General features: G+C 38.7%; 1 protein-coding gene across 1 annotated transcript in view; it reads left to right on the forward strand.

The window, feature by feature from the left end:
- The window catches only part of MATN4 (matrilin 4), a 63,202-nt gene that overhangs the window by 18,801 nt on the left and 30,854 nt on the right, over nt 1–13,547 (forward strand). The window contains exon 2 of the mRNA XM_075176949.1: nt 11,286–11,388. Coding sequence (XP_075033050.1) covers nt 11,316–11,388 — 73 coding nt within the window. The 5' untranslated portion in view covers nt 11,286–11,315. The remainder of the gene's footprint in view (nt 1–11,285; nt 11,389–13,547) is intronic.

Raw genomic sequence — 13,547 nt, forward strand, 5'->3', positions numbered from 1 at the left:
AGTCTTAACTCTTCGTCAGCCAATCTTAGATGTATATGTGCATACGTGACCCAGCTTGTCGGTTCACACAGGCACAGTGGAACTAAAAGGGAAAAAAAATATTTAGAACATATTCTTAAAAAAATATTATTATTTTGCAGGCATTCCCATATATTAAAAAATGCTTTACTTGGCCCCTCTCAATACAAATTGTCATTGTTTGATGATGACATTTTGTTGACTCTTTCCAATCCCCTTCCTAGCCGTTTTAAAGATCTTGCAGCCTACAGTTTATTGTCAGACTACAAAATTAACAACTCAAAGTCTGAAGCCCTGGCCCACAAGTTTCCTGGCCCTGCTGCTAAGACCCTTGAGTTGAATTTTAAGTTCCAATGATGACCACTGTCTCTCAGATACCTTGGTATCCAGATCACAAAGGACTGTAAGCAATTATTCCACTCAAACTACTCCCCACTCCTATATTCAATTAAATGTGATATTGCAACTTGGGACCTTTATATATCCTGGTTTGGTCAGATTAGAGTTATTAAAATGAGTGTCCTACACAGAATACTGTACTTGTGTGAAACCATACCGTGATGGTCCTGGGATCCTTTCTTGGCACTTTCCAGAAACTCTGTGGCAAATTTATTTGGAATGGCAAGAAATCTAGAATCAAGCGATCTTGCCTTGATAGATCCGCTAAGTCTGGCAGGATTGGCCTACCTATTTGTACGCAATATTATCACATGGTCCAACTTAGCCACATTATTTCATGGCAGTCTATCCCTGGTGATAAACGTTCGGTAGATATTGAAAACGCTCTCACCCAGACACACGCTTTGAAATTACATGGTTCCCGGGATACATAGACCAGCCACAGTCTATCATTTTCTCACCACACGGTTCACCCTCGACTTATGGGACAGATTACTCAAGGTTTATAAACTCACTGAATATCTTTCCCCTCTTACTCCAATTTGGCAAAATCCCCTTTTCCCTGTGGGAAACTCCCTCAAACTTGCCTTACCCTGGAAACATGCGGGTATCACACAATTTTCACACATTTTAGGTGAATCCCCCTAACACACCCCTTTGATTCTTGATTTAAGTGAGAGAACCTGACTCTCCCATTCCTTTCACTTCCAATATTTACAAATAAAAGGTTTTATTCAGACCCAGCTTAAATCTATTAAGCTACATAGACCAACATGTTTGAAAGACAGTGTATGTAGCTGGTTGGCAGACAGGGACTTGTCTCCCTCATGTATCATTCCATTTTATCACCAACGGATCAACCGTTGGAACCCTTTGAAGCGGCATGGGAATCTGATAATGAGAGAGCTTTGGACCGGGAGGGATGGTCGCTTAGTAAACACAGTGTTGCTAAGACTAGTCACATAAAGAATGTATTCTGAAGCTTTGACTTGTGAACTACTTCACTACTTTTTTTTTATTAACATTAAAATCCCAACAAAAAAGACAAATTCTAAATATAATGAATGTAAAAAATCTGACAATTTTCCAGCATGTGAATGTGATAAATTATATTTCCTCTCTCAGTGGGAGCTATCACTGCATGATAAATATTTCTGCAATCTCAAAGCAATAGAAGACAAATGAGCTAGTATGGTAAGGCTCATGCAGAGAAGACTGTCATGACCAATATTAAACATGGGGGCAAGACAGTTGTATATCTTTTCTTGGCACCTATTCACAATAACAATAATTTAAAATTCTAAACTCAACTATGTAACATGACAGGTCATACAGAAATTGTGTGCTCTCCTTTACAACAGTCAGAATAATCAAAAGTCGTTTTAGTTACATTGTAAATTTAATCATACAGGGCTGGCTTGCATTTGTATTTGGCACTCAGGCCATGCAAAGGGAAGCTCTCCCCTGGATGGCGATATCCAAAATGTTCTCTATAAAGGACACTTCTGTCATTACATGCTGTCCTATATTTTACCACTTTCCTGAAATGTCCGGAGACTCCCAAGTTCTGGGTAGTTCTCCCATAGCAAGCCATTCTCCTGCATCCTACCTTCTTCATATTTGAGTGTCAAATCGTGGAATTGTGTAATTTTAGCAAATAAATTCGAGATTCATGGTGCCCTGCCAAACCCCCTCTCTTGCAATTCACCTCCCCTCTGGAATCTCCTGGAAAGGAGAAATGTAAAGTGGGCAAGTATGTGCTATCTGTTGAATTTTTTTAAATTTAGGGCTTGTGTACACTTGTGCCCCATGTCCCATAATAGATATACCACATTCCCCACAGGCTTTATGTCCGTCACATGTAAATTGTGACTTTTTAAAATCTCTCCAGTCAGAATGACGTCACTTCCAATGGACAGAGTGAGATTTACGGTTTTGAAGCGGAAATGGTTGGACCCGTCGCCTAGATTACATTATACAAACGGCACGTCGGTGCATTTCCGCCTTAAACCTGACAATCTCACTTTGTCCAGTGGAAGGGACGTCATTCTGACTGGAGAGATTTTACAAAGTGGCAATTCACATGTGCCGCCCTTACAGCTGGTGGAGAATGTGGTATGTCTATTATATAGTAAGTCTATATTTTCTCCTTGTTGCTTTCATAGTCATCGAAATTTTCTTGTTGCTATAACTTTTTATGTAAATCCCTGAGTATTCAGGGGACCCCCTGGTGGTGGACGCCATACCCACACCACAGCTAGAGATGTAGAGGAGGGCGACAGCAAGTGGGGTACTGAGCAACACCAGGCTACCCCAAGTAAGTGTTAACACCTGTAACAGAGGGGTCTCACAACAGTATATGTTACCCTCTCCCTACATATGTTCATCAGCTCTGTTTCTCCATACACAGTCTCTTCAGAGCCTGAGGTTTTATAACTGTTATTTTTTGTGTCTGAGATTAAGACGAAAAATGAAACCTCAATAGTACTACATTGTTTTGTATATTTTACACTGAATAATATTGTCTGTCATCCCATATAATAAAATATGTGTCGACCGGACCATTCAATTCACCTTACATAAACTATCTGAGCTGCAAATGTGTTCTTTATTTCTATTTGTGGGACACATGGGGCTCATTTTTCAGTGTTTAGTCTCTGCTGCAAGTTAACCTTAGCACAGTTCATTCAGATGTGTCAGACTAGGACTACTGAGAACCATGCTGCATGGCAGTAGATTATATTTACAAGAGAAAGGCCATTGTGAATTTGATTTAATGAAAGTACAAGAAACAAGGTGTTCCATGCTGACAGTAACCACTTCCTCCTTTATAGTCCTAAATCCCGGTTCTCAGAGGAGAGCTACTGAAAACTAGAGACATTTTCTAAACTGTTCTGTGAAATATTCATTTACTATCACATTTGTTAAATATTTTACGTTTCAACAACACAATTTGGCCTTAAAAGTTCCAGTCTCGCTCCAATAGATGCTTACCAAGTTTTGAAATCATTTCAGGGAGAAGGCGCATCTGGTTCCGCCCCCATGGATGTGTTTAGCTCCACCTGTGGGCACATCTAGTGTCCAGGGATTAAGGGAGTATAGCAAAATTGCAATAAATTGGCAGTTTATATTGCTAAAATCTTAATGGACACACTAAAATCTAAGTTTTTAAATATACTGAACTAAATAAAATATAACCAGGAATTTAAATAACCAATATCTTACCATCAAAAACCCTGAATATCACATATAAAATTGTCCACCCCACCCCCCTTCCCCACAAAAAAAACCAACAACAAACAGATAGACATTCAAGACTTACTATAAAAGATTTAACACAATATTAGGAGCAAAATTAACAAATAATTGTTAATTATTATTTTTTGAACACAAATAGCTCCTCTATCTCTCACACAGGGTTAGGTTCTGATGAGAGAAAAATGGAGCTGACTAATTTGTATATACATATAGCATGCTCAGTATGACTTCACAAGGAGGAAACCAGCCAGGGAGATGCGGAGACAGGAGAGAGTGTGTAAGCTGGTATTAGAACCATGAAGATGAGGAGAATATACAGTATATTTAACATTGCAATAAGCTGTTCAATATATAATTGTTGATACATAGGCACTTTTTCTAAAATGTCATTGATGTTTGGTTATACACTACAGTGTTTTTGGAATCGCCTTTCATTGTAGCTATCATTGTGGAGCATCACTTGAACATTGACTAATAAGTATCCGCTGCTGAAAAGGAAACTCTTTTGGTACGGAGGCAGTTTCTTCAATGTGTGTGCACACGGGTGTACACTATGTGACAATGTTGCACTATTGTTCTTTTTTTGTTTTGCTATGTCTGCACATATGGAGCTGAGAGCTTGTTTGAAGGTTGTCCAAGATTCAAGAGTGTACAGATAAACTGTTCTCTTCTTTTATGTGGTACGCATTTTATACACTTGTGTGGTAGATTATTTGTTATCGATACCATAGTTCCCAACATTCAGAATGCCGAAAGCGGGATAAAATAAGCCACACCCCTGCCATGAGCGAAATGTGCCCAATTAAGTCCAAACTCCACCCACAAATTATTAATTTAAAAAAAGACCCACTTTCCCATTAAGCCACACCCCTTTGTGGGCCGCTAATCGGGATGTCCCACCAAATAGGGGCATTTGGGAGGTATACATTACTGCACTAGGAGGCACCTTCTTCCATTTTTCTTTTTCTTTTTTTTAACCACTATTTTATTGAAATTTTCCAAAAACAGAGTACATAAATCCAGCTAGGACCATCATAACAACATATGAATTATAGATACGTAGTGATTACATGCAATGTACAAGCAGGAGATCAGGTTGTTGAGAGATGAAAGTGGTTATTGCATATAATCAGCTGGTTCAACAGCTGGAAGTACAGAAAAGGTCAGAGGTTATAATTCGTAGAACTAAACTAAAGTGCCTAATCTAATAGTTAGTAGTTTTCCTACAGTTCATCCAATTACACAGCCAAAGAGCAATCTATCATTCCTCAGGGACCTATACAGGAACCAAGTGGTATTGTTGAACAACTTAAGGATGGTGTTTTTCATAATAGTCCCCATGTATGGATTCTATATATGGGGCCCATTCAGCATAAAATTTGTGTACCCCTTTCTCAATATTCTGAAGGTTCGATCTTCTGTCAAAATAAAGGGTATCCAAAAGTTCGGCGTTAACCTCCAAGAGAAAAGGGGGGACTGATTAGACCATCCAATTTTCTTTTATATAGCTTTCTCATTTTTCTGTATAAACAAACAGGGCACTAAAGGACAGCAGCCAAACAGATTTAAGAGAGTGCTTTTTATAGATAGAGACTATTGATTTAAGTAACGACTTTTAAAAAGGAAGTGGTTCTTCTTAGAACTTTCTGACATTGCTGGAGGGATTCAAGCGCCAGATATTATTCATCTACTATACTTTTAAAATTGGGGAATTATATATATATATATAACACCTCCCCCTTTTTCAAATCCCACAGCTTGATAAATTTACCCCCTAGGAGAGGGACCTCGACCAATGTACTCTTCTGGGAGAAGGAGGATTGTGTAAATTCCTTCCCAAAATTGGAAAACTTCTTTAACTTAGTTTAAAATTTATAATTCAACATTACAATTTTAATTAAATAGAAATATTTGCAAAGTGTTGATTATATTAAGAAGCCAATAAGTTCATATTTATTTTTATGTTTTCCTTTATTCAGATTAAGACATTAAAGACATGCAAAACGTAGTATCTCCGTAAAATACATCCATTTTAACAATGTAATTTACATAGTATGCAGAGCTACGTGTATTTCTGAACAGTACGCAAAATTTCAGGAAGATATGCTTAAAACATATCATACATATGATACGCTTTAACTTTATCTTGTTATATTGAATTAAAATAAATACATTTAAAAAATCATGGGATCAAACCCCCCCCCCCCCCCCAAATGCAAGGCCAGCTCTAGTGCTGCCAGCGCAGGCTTGTATCAGCAATATTGAGGGTAAAAGTGTGGATGCCCCCCAAAATTACAAAAACCAGCACTAGGCTATGCCAGCCAGGGCTAGTGGCACCCGCCATAGTACCAACCAGTCTTAAGCACGGGGCTGAATTCTCTAGGGGGATCAGGTGTGCAAAAAACAAGCAACCCTCCCCCTTCCTAGGAATAATTAGCCATGTGCTGATTGTACTAGGGCTACTATAACATCCTTGGGCAATGGGTGTGGGTTAATAATGGACTATATTTTATATAAATTTTATACTAAAGAAAGTTTGTTACTAACTGTGGGTGTACAGGTAGTGGTTGACACTATCTTGCAGAAAGCGCAGATTCTATTGGGTGTCGCTTTATGGGGAGGCACCCATGTTTGTGGGCCCTGGTTCCTCCCACTAGGCAGCCGACTCAAAATAGATCTAAAGACCAAGGATGTAGCACAATTGTGTTCAGTAACTGACCAGAGGTCAGAATGCAGGTAGCACCGCATACCTCCCAACTTTCCCAATTTAGGCAAGACAGTCTTGTTATGAGAACAATTTCTGGCTATCCTGATCGGGACAGCTTTTTCCCTTGAGCTGGACAGTGGGGGGTGTGTCTTGTTCACTGCTGCTGTACATAGTAGAGCAGCGGTGAACTGGTGCCATGAGTACAGAATTCAAGGGGTGTTTTTATGTGAGTGGAAGGGGGCTGGAGGTGGCCCAGTACATCTGAAATGTGATAAAGCCCCCTTATCATGCGCACACCAATTGTCCCGATTCCCCAATTTTAAAAGTTGGAAGGTACGGCACAGATGTGATATCAGAAGGCCTGAAGGTCAGGATTACAAACATTAAGGGATGGTCATAGACAGACCATGCCTGTAATGCAAGATAAGCAGGCAAGGGCCTAGCCAAGAAAAATCAAGGTCAGTAATAGGTATCAATATACTAATAGATAATATTACAAAACACAGAGCACAAGCCACCACAGTATGCACTGAGCAATCATTTTAAATCCCTGATGCCAGCATGCAAGACTCCCATGTACAGCTGCATGTCCAAATGCAATAGAGGGGAGAGAAGGCACATGCATGCCAATTCAGGAGCATAAGCTGTGAGTGAATTCATCCCTGTAAGTAATGCCGCTGAGAGCAGCTAGTTTATAGTTGGTCTGCAGACATCTCCTACCAGGTGGAAAATATAGATGGTATATCTTAACCAAATTGGGGAATGTACATTGGAAGATCTGACTTAGAAACTTTCTTCAGCTAAATAAAACATTTCCCATGTGACAGCTGACATTTGCCTTACTTTGATCTCCTGTAGAGAATCAATGAAAAGTGATTTAGGGTTGTTACAGTTAACTTGGTGTTTGTAATGATTTGGTGAGGAGTTTTGCAGGGGGAATCTCCAAAGTGATTGATGTAGCCACTATAACTTAAGATGTCATGGGAAGAGACTTGAGTCTTCTTTGTCCAAAGAGTCAAATTATTAAGAGAGATTCAGGTCAGACACTTTTTTGAAACTAGGACTGTAGGTGAGTATGAAATTGAACAGGGAGAATAAGAGTGCATATCAGGCCTGTCAAGGATACAAACATTAAGTGAATTGCAGATGCTGGAGATTTTTATCATGTGTGTAATTGGTGATTGGATGAAACCCCCACCCCCCAAAAGAAAAACATGCCTCCATTCCTTCAAGCCTAGAATCATTCCTTTTCCAACATAGGTCTGACAAGTGCTTTACCAAATACTATGCAAAAGTCATATGCCACTTTGACAAGACGTTCCCAGACAGAAGCTCAGCTGGAATACACACTGGTTGAGGAAAACCCTACAGGCCTGAGGCTCCCTACCCTACTATAATAAGGTGACAAGAAAAGGGAAAAGAACAAGTGCTGGAATGGAAGGAACAGGAAATGAACTGACATTTTGAACTACAGTACCCATAGCAAGTGAATCCTGAAACGAGTCTATGTGAGTTATGAAACTGAATGATATAGTTCTCTATCACCTCCTGCTTCTTCACTTGCTCACAGAGTTCCATAATAGCGTTAGAAGTGGGACACCAGCAGAGGTTATGGTCTAAGTAAGCTATCATAGACTGCAGACTCTTCTGTGCTTCTAGCAGTTGATAAGGAGTCTAACTGAGGTCTGGTCCTCACCAGGAACCCATTTAAGGAAGTAATGGGATTCATGGTGAGACAGCCATAAGATTCTGACCCTAGGTTTGCACTGCCAGGCAGCAGCCAACACAGGATGGACCTGAAAAATGAGGGCTAGGCATAATCATGACTGGAGACAAGCCAAAGGTCAGGACTGGCAGAAGAAAGGAGAAAAAGCTCAGACTAACGCCTATGCAGCAACAAAGAACAGGGTCTAGCGCGGCCCTGCACTACTGAGAGCAGGATATCACACAGGTACAAATGCCAGTAGCGATCTTAATTTTGCTTCTGAGTTTTAGGAAAGCATTTTTAATCAAAGACTGCTCCCATAATAGTATGTATATAAATAACAAAAATTCTCTGTACTTTTCCAGAGGTTGGAATTGTTGTAATGTATGAAAGCATATATAACAAAATATTAAATAGGACCTGTCACCTACACACTGATATACATTAAAATAGATATCTGCACAGACAATAGGTAAATAAAAATAGGTTACCTTTACAGCGGTATAGAGCCTTCCTAATTTATTTTTTCATATGTTTGCATGGAGCTGGCAGGTCTAAATTTCCATGAGCAATTATTAGAAAATGTGGTTATTCCATGAACTGGCAGGAGCATGCTCAGTGTGCTCCTGAGAAACATCCTGGACATCGAACGGAAAGAAGTCTGCCAGCTTTCAGCACATTGGCTCTGAAGGATCCCTTGAGATCAGTGTCACTGCATCTTCATTCCACACCAACAGCTAATTTGTATAATGCCTAAGGCATTATATCAGGAAGTACAAAGCAAAGTGAGAGGGTGCCATTTTATAGCATCATTTATCAAGAATGATTTGTGTATTAATATATAAATATATTGTACAATGTACATTGTAATCAGACTTTTACAAAGTCTGTTCTATTAATGTTCTATATGTCATAACTGCATGACAGTTGTACTTTAAATATGTATTCCGCCCTCTTTCAAAACTTAATTTCTTTTACAGATGAAGATTGAGATTGTTGTTTCATGTTCGGCTACCATTGACTTTTTTGGCAAGTTTTACTTACTGTCTAATTATCAAAGTGCAAAAAGCCCTGTGACCCATCTATCAAGTGGTTACCGCTGGCAATAGCACAAACCCCACCAGCAATAATATTTGCCCAGGTTTTGCCAGCGATTGCGGTACAATCCTTGTTCTGTTATTGCCATCTTAGGGTGACGATGACAGAAAACAATGAATTAAATAATGCTTTTTCAATCGTGAATAGTTTAACAATATTTTTTCAATATTTGTACCTATTTTTAAACTATTTATTTTATGATTATAATTTATTTTATTAATGTCTGGGCTTTCTGTCCCACTGTGCATGCTTGAACTGTCTAGTTAGGTCACGTATGCGCCTATCCGCCTAGACTATCCCGGTTAAGGAGAAAGTTGAGCCTTAACATTCCCGACCATTATCGCTGAGGCAGCGGAGTATCACTCATCTGCGATGCGGATACTTTATTGATAAATGGCATGATAACAGATTTTCTATCGCTGCAATAGAAAATTATCGTTATTATTTTAAATAGGCCCATAATATTATTATTATACAATATAAGAAATTATATTTTGGGCTTTACTGTAGAGATAGACAGATGCAACTCAAACTGTGTACACCAATAAACTGCTTTCAAATACAACCACAATCCCTAATTTTTCTTGTGTGGTGAAGGTTGGGAGACACAGCTGATGAAGTCAGGCTTTAAAAGGTTAGCTCAAGGCATGAGAAACAGGTGTTTGTGCCAGAGCCGTAACTTAGAATTCTAGCGCCTGGGGCGAGAAAGACAAATGCCGCCCCCCTAGCCCGCAATTTTAACCAAACGAACCTAAAACATTCCTAAACTGCGCCCCCCTTCAGAGTTGCGCCCTGGGCTGTCGCCCCTATCGCAAAGCCCTAATTACGGCCCTGGTTTGTGCCTTAGCATACGTTCCTGCTGCGGCTTATTTGGTTTCCTCTTTACCTTTCCCTGCTGTCTAATTGTGTGTCTCTCCTTTACCGACACATGATCTTGGTGTTTGGACTGTTGGAAGAAGGAGGATAAACAAAATGTGAATGCAGATATGAAAATAATTGCAATTCTGAAAACATAAAAGAAACTATAGATATTAATATTATTATAACAGAGCTTATAAATCAGCAATAAATAATAATTATATTTAAAATAAGAAGAATAACAACAAACTTAGGTATGCAAACTTTAGTTGTAGTAGTCTGCTGTTTGGATATCATGCTCAATGCGTTCCGCCACCTAGCGCCAACAATCATATCCTAATATTATTATCTGTATTTTTATTTGTAGTAGTAGTTTTATTTATTTTTTCACTTCCAATCTGTTTGATATCCCTATTTTGCTGCTTGAACACCCATATTTCAGTATGTCATTCATCAAAATGTTGTTCCATCCATTTAAATCTATGGAAAAATGTTTTCTATTTCTAATTATTCCACTTATATGTTAACTCCAACTTTCAAATTCACTATCCAATTCAGTCAATCTCTTTACAATAGTGATCCTCCTTTGGGGGTTTCCTAAATCAGTGTTAAATCCTGGGAAGCCATGGAACAATTCCATTTCCAACGCTGCTTATAACTTCATTGCTGATTTTCAGAGGGTCTTTGATGAACCTGATCAGTGTTCACAGATATTTGGGTAATAGGAGACTGTTTCACTAAAATGTTGCATATCATTTCATTAAGGTCATGCAATCTGCTACCTTCTTGAAAGACGGTGTATTTAAGAGGTCGTTCAACTTCTTGGTGTGTCTAGTCTTGTCTCAGTACTTCAGTAGGAGATCCACCTCTGTATATAAGCTGACTTCTGATTGGACCCCTGTGGGGCCTTTCTAATAAGGAGTTTGCTGTCACTTTCAGCCCGGTCTCAGATGCTTCCCTCTTCTGGGGCTCAGATATTATTACAGAGTCTGGCAATTGTAATTTCTAAGATACTGCTGAATTCAGAAAACTACATGGAGTCCCAGGGGACCCACCACTTCCCTCGAAAGTGGCAGTAGGGTATGATAGGGGTTTAAAACAAGATACCTTTAGGTGGAAAAAATGTATTAAAACCATGACGTTGAAAAGCAAATACAAAGATGTTAGCACATAATGCACACCACTTGTTTGTTTTGTTTCAAATTGAATGTTAATAGTGTCTTGTATTTCTATCCCCTGCAGTAAACCGTAAAGGTATCTCCAAATTGCAAGATGAAGCTGCTGTATTTCTCAACACTACTTCTCTTCCTCTTGCCACAACTGGAAGCAAGACCGTCAGCTGAAGGTAGGGACAATATCATAAAATAATATGCAGTATATTGTAAGCATTTCTGCTCTGTATAAACATGTAATCGAAAAAGGACCATACTACTATGTGGAATCTTCCTTAATACTTAAAAAATGTCAGAAGGTTAAACAGCAATTAAATCCACTATTTTAACTTAATATATATAAATAATTGTGTATTGTTGAGCTGAATAATATTCAGGAAATTATTAGAATCAGTTTACTTACCCATCATCTTCTCCTTCACTCATATAAGGATGGAGGTGCTTCTTTAACTGAGGTGGCAGAAAGTGAGTGACAGCTTGGAAGACTTGCTCTGCAGAAATCCACTGAGTGCATTGGTGGATTTATACACAAGGGCAGGGCCAGTGATGTCACAGTAACTCAAATGACTGCATTTTCAGCTTTATATATTATATGCTTTTATATTGCATGTAGGAGAAGTGGCGGTATGGCATACCACCATATACACCCCCACTTCAACCACTGGCACAGACAGATAGAGTCAAACCCAACGTACATAACAATTTAACACTGTGTCGCTTGTTGCAGAACAGATATGTAAAACAAATCAATATTCATATGATATCCACATAAGTAAGTATCAATGACAAATTGAAAAGTATTTTAAATCAATGGGAAGTTCTATAAGGAAATTATGTTAGTAATTTTCCAGCTATCTTAGTGTGGAAGTGTGAAATCTCTTATATTTTTAGAATTTGGTCTAAGATACGCAGCAAAAGTAAATCTAGTTATTGGAGGGGTCTTAATAAATGACCCCTTTGTCTATTAAAAGCAGCTTTAATAACAGGGTGCAGGGCTGCCACCAGTTGTCTTGTCAGTGGCTTTTTGAGAAAGACACATTAGACCTGATGCTGAGTTAGGAACAAAGAAAAGGAGCAAATTTGCACCTTGGCAAACCATGTTGCATTGGAGGAGGGGGGTAAATTTAAAATGTAGGGACAGATTTATATTTGGGATGCGGCATGTCATAGATCAACTTTAATTTCAGTGTAATAATAAAATTATAAAGTATTTGTGCGCTACATGAAAAACAGCCAGGATGTTCCTTGTGTGCAAAATAAGAAATCAATTTGTACCCCTTGCATTGTATCATGGTTTGTCCAGGTGCAAATTTGCTCCATTTTTTGCTTTGCTAACTCAGCATCAGGCACATTATGTTTCAGTCTTTGTTTGCCATGTCTCTCTCTGCTCTGTACTCTTCTGCACTGTTTATCTATCTCTATAAGAGGAGTATTGATTAGCGATAGCACAGGTTTTTGATAGAAAAACGTATTAGTTTAGTTTTAAAAAGCTTTTTTTTTAATTCTAGTGACAGGATAACTTTTACTTTTTTTTATTATTTTTGAAATAGTTTTTTACATTTCATTTTTTATATATATTTTATTTTTTGGGTGAAATCCAAGTCTGGGCATTCGCATATACCCCCATAATTATCATCATCATCACCATTTATTTATATAGCGCCACTAATTCCACAGCGCTGTACAGAGAACTCACTCACATCAGTACCTGCCCCATTGTAGCTTACAGTCTAAATTCCCTAACACACACACACAGACTAGGGTCAATTTGTTATCAGCCAAATAACCTACCAGTATGTTTTTGGAGTGTGGGAGGAAACCGGAGCACCCGGAGGAAACCCACACAAACACGGGGAGAACATACAAACTCCTCACAGATAAGGCCAGGGTTAGGAATTGAACTCATGATCCCAGTGCTGTAAAGCAGAAGTGCTAACCACTTAGCAACCCATGGCCCATGGCCTGGAAAAGCGGCCAATTCAGCCTGTAAATTTTCGATGTTATCGTTGCACCATAATAAATATATCTGAAATTCTCTGCTGCTTTGGTGTTGCAGCTCACTTTCTTTTCTCGTTGAATCTTCATCTCTTAGAGCTAGATTTACTAAGCTGCGGGTTTGAAAAAGTGGGGATGTTGCCTATAGCAACCAATCAGATTCTAGCTTTCATTTTGTAGAAGGTACTAAATAAATGAAAGCTAGAATCTGATTGGTTGCTATTGGCAACATCCCTACTTTTTCAAACCCGCAGCTTAGTAAATCTAGCCCTTAGGGTCCTATCTATCTAGAAGAATCCTGTTATCGCAGCAATAAGTATAAAATATTTATCACAGT

The sequence above is a fragment of the Mixophyes fleayi genome, chromosome 6, assembly GCF_038048845.1.
Source record: "Mixophyes fleayi isolate aMixFle1 chromosome 6, aMixFle1.hap1, whole genome shotgun sequence".
Taxonomy (NCBI): Eukaryota; Metazoa; Chordata; class Amphibia; order Anura; family Limnodynastidae; genus Mixophyes; species Mixophyes fleayi.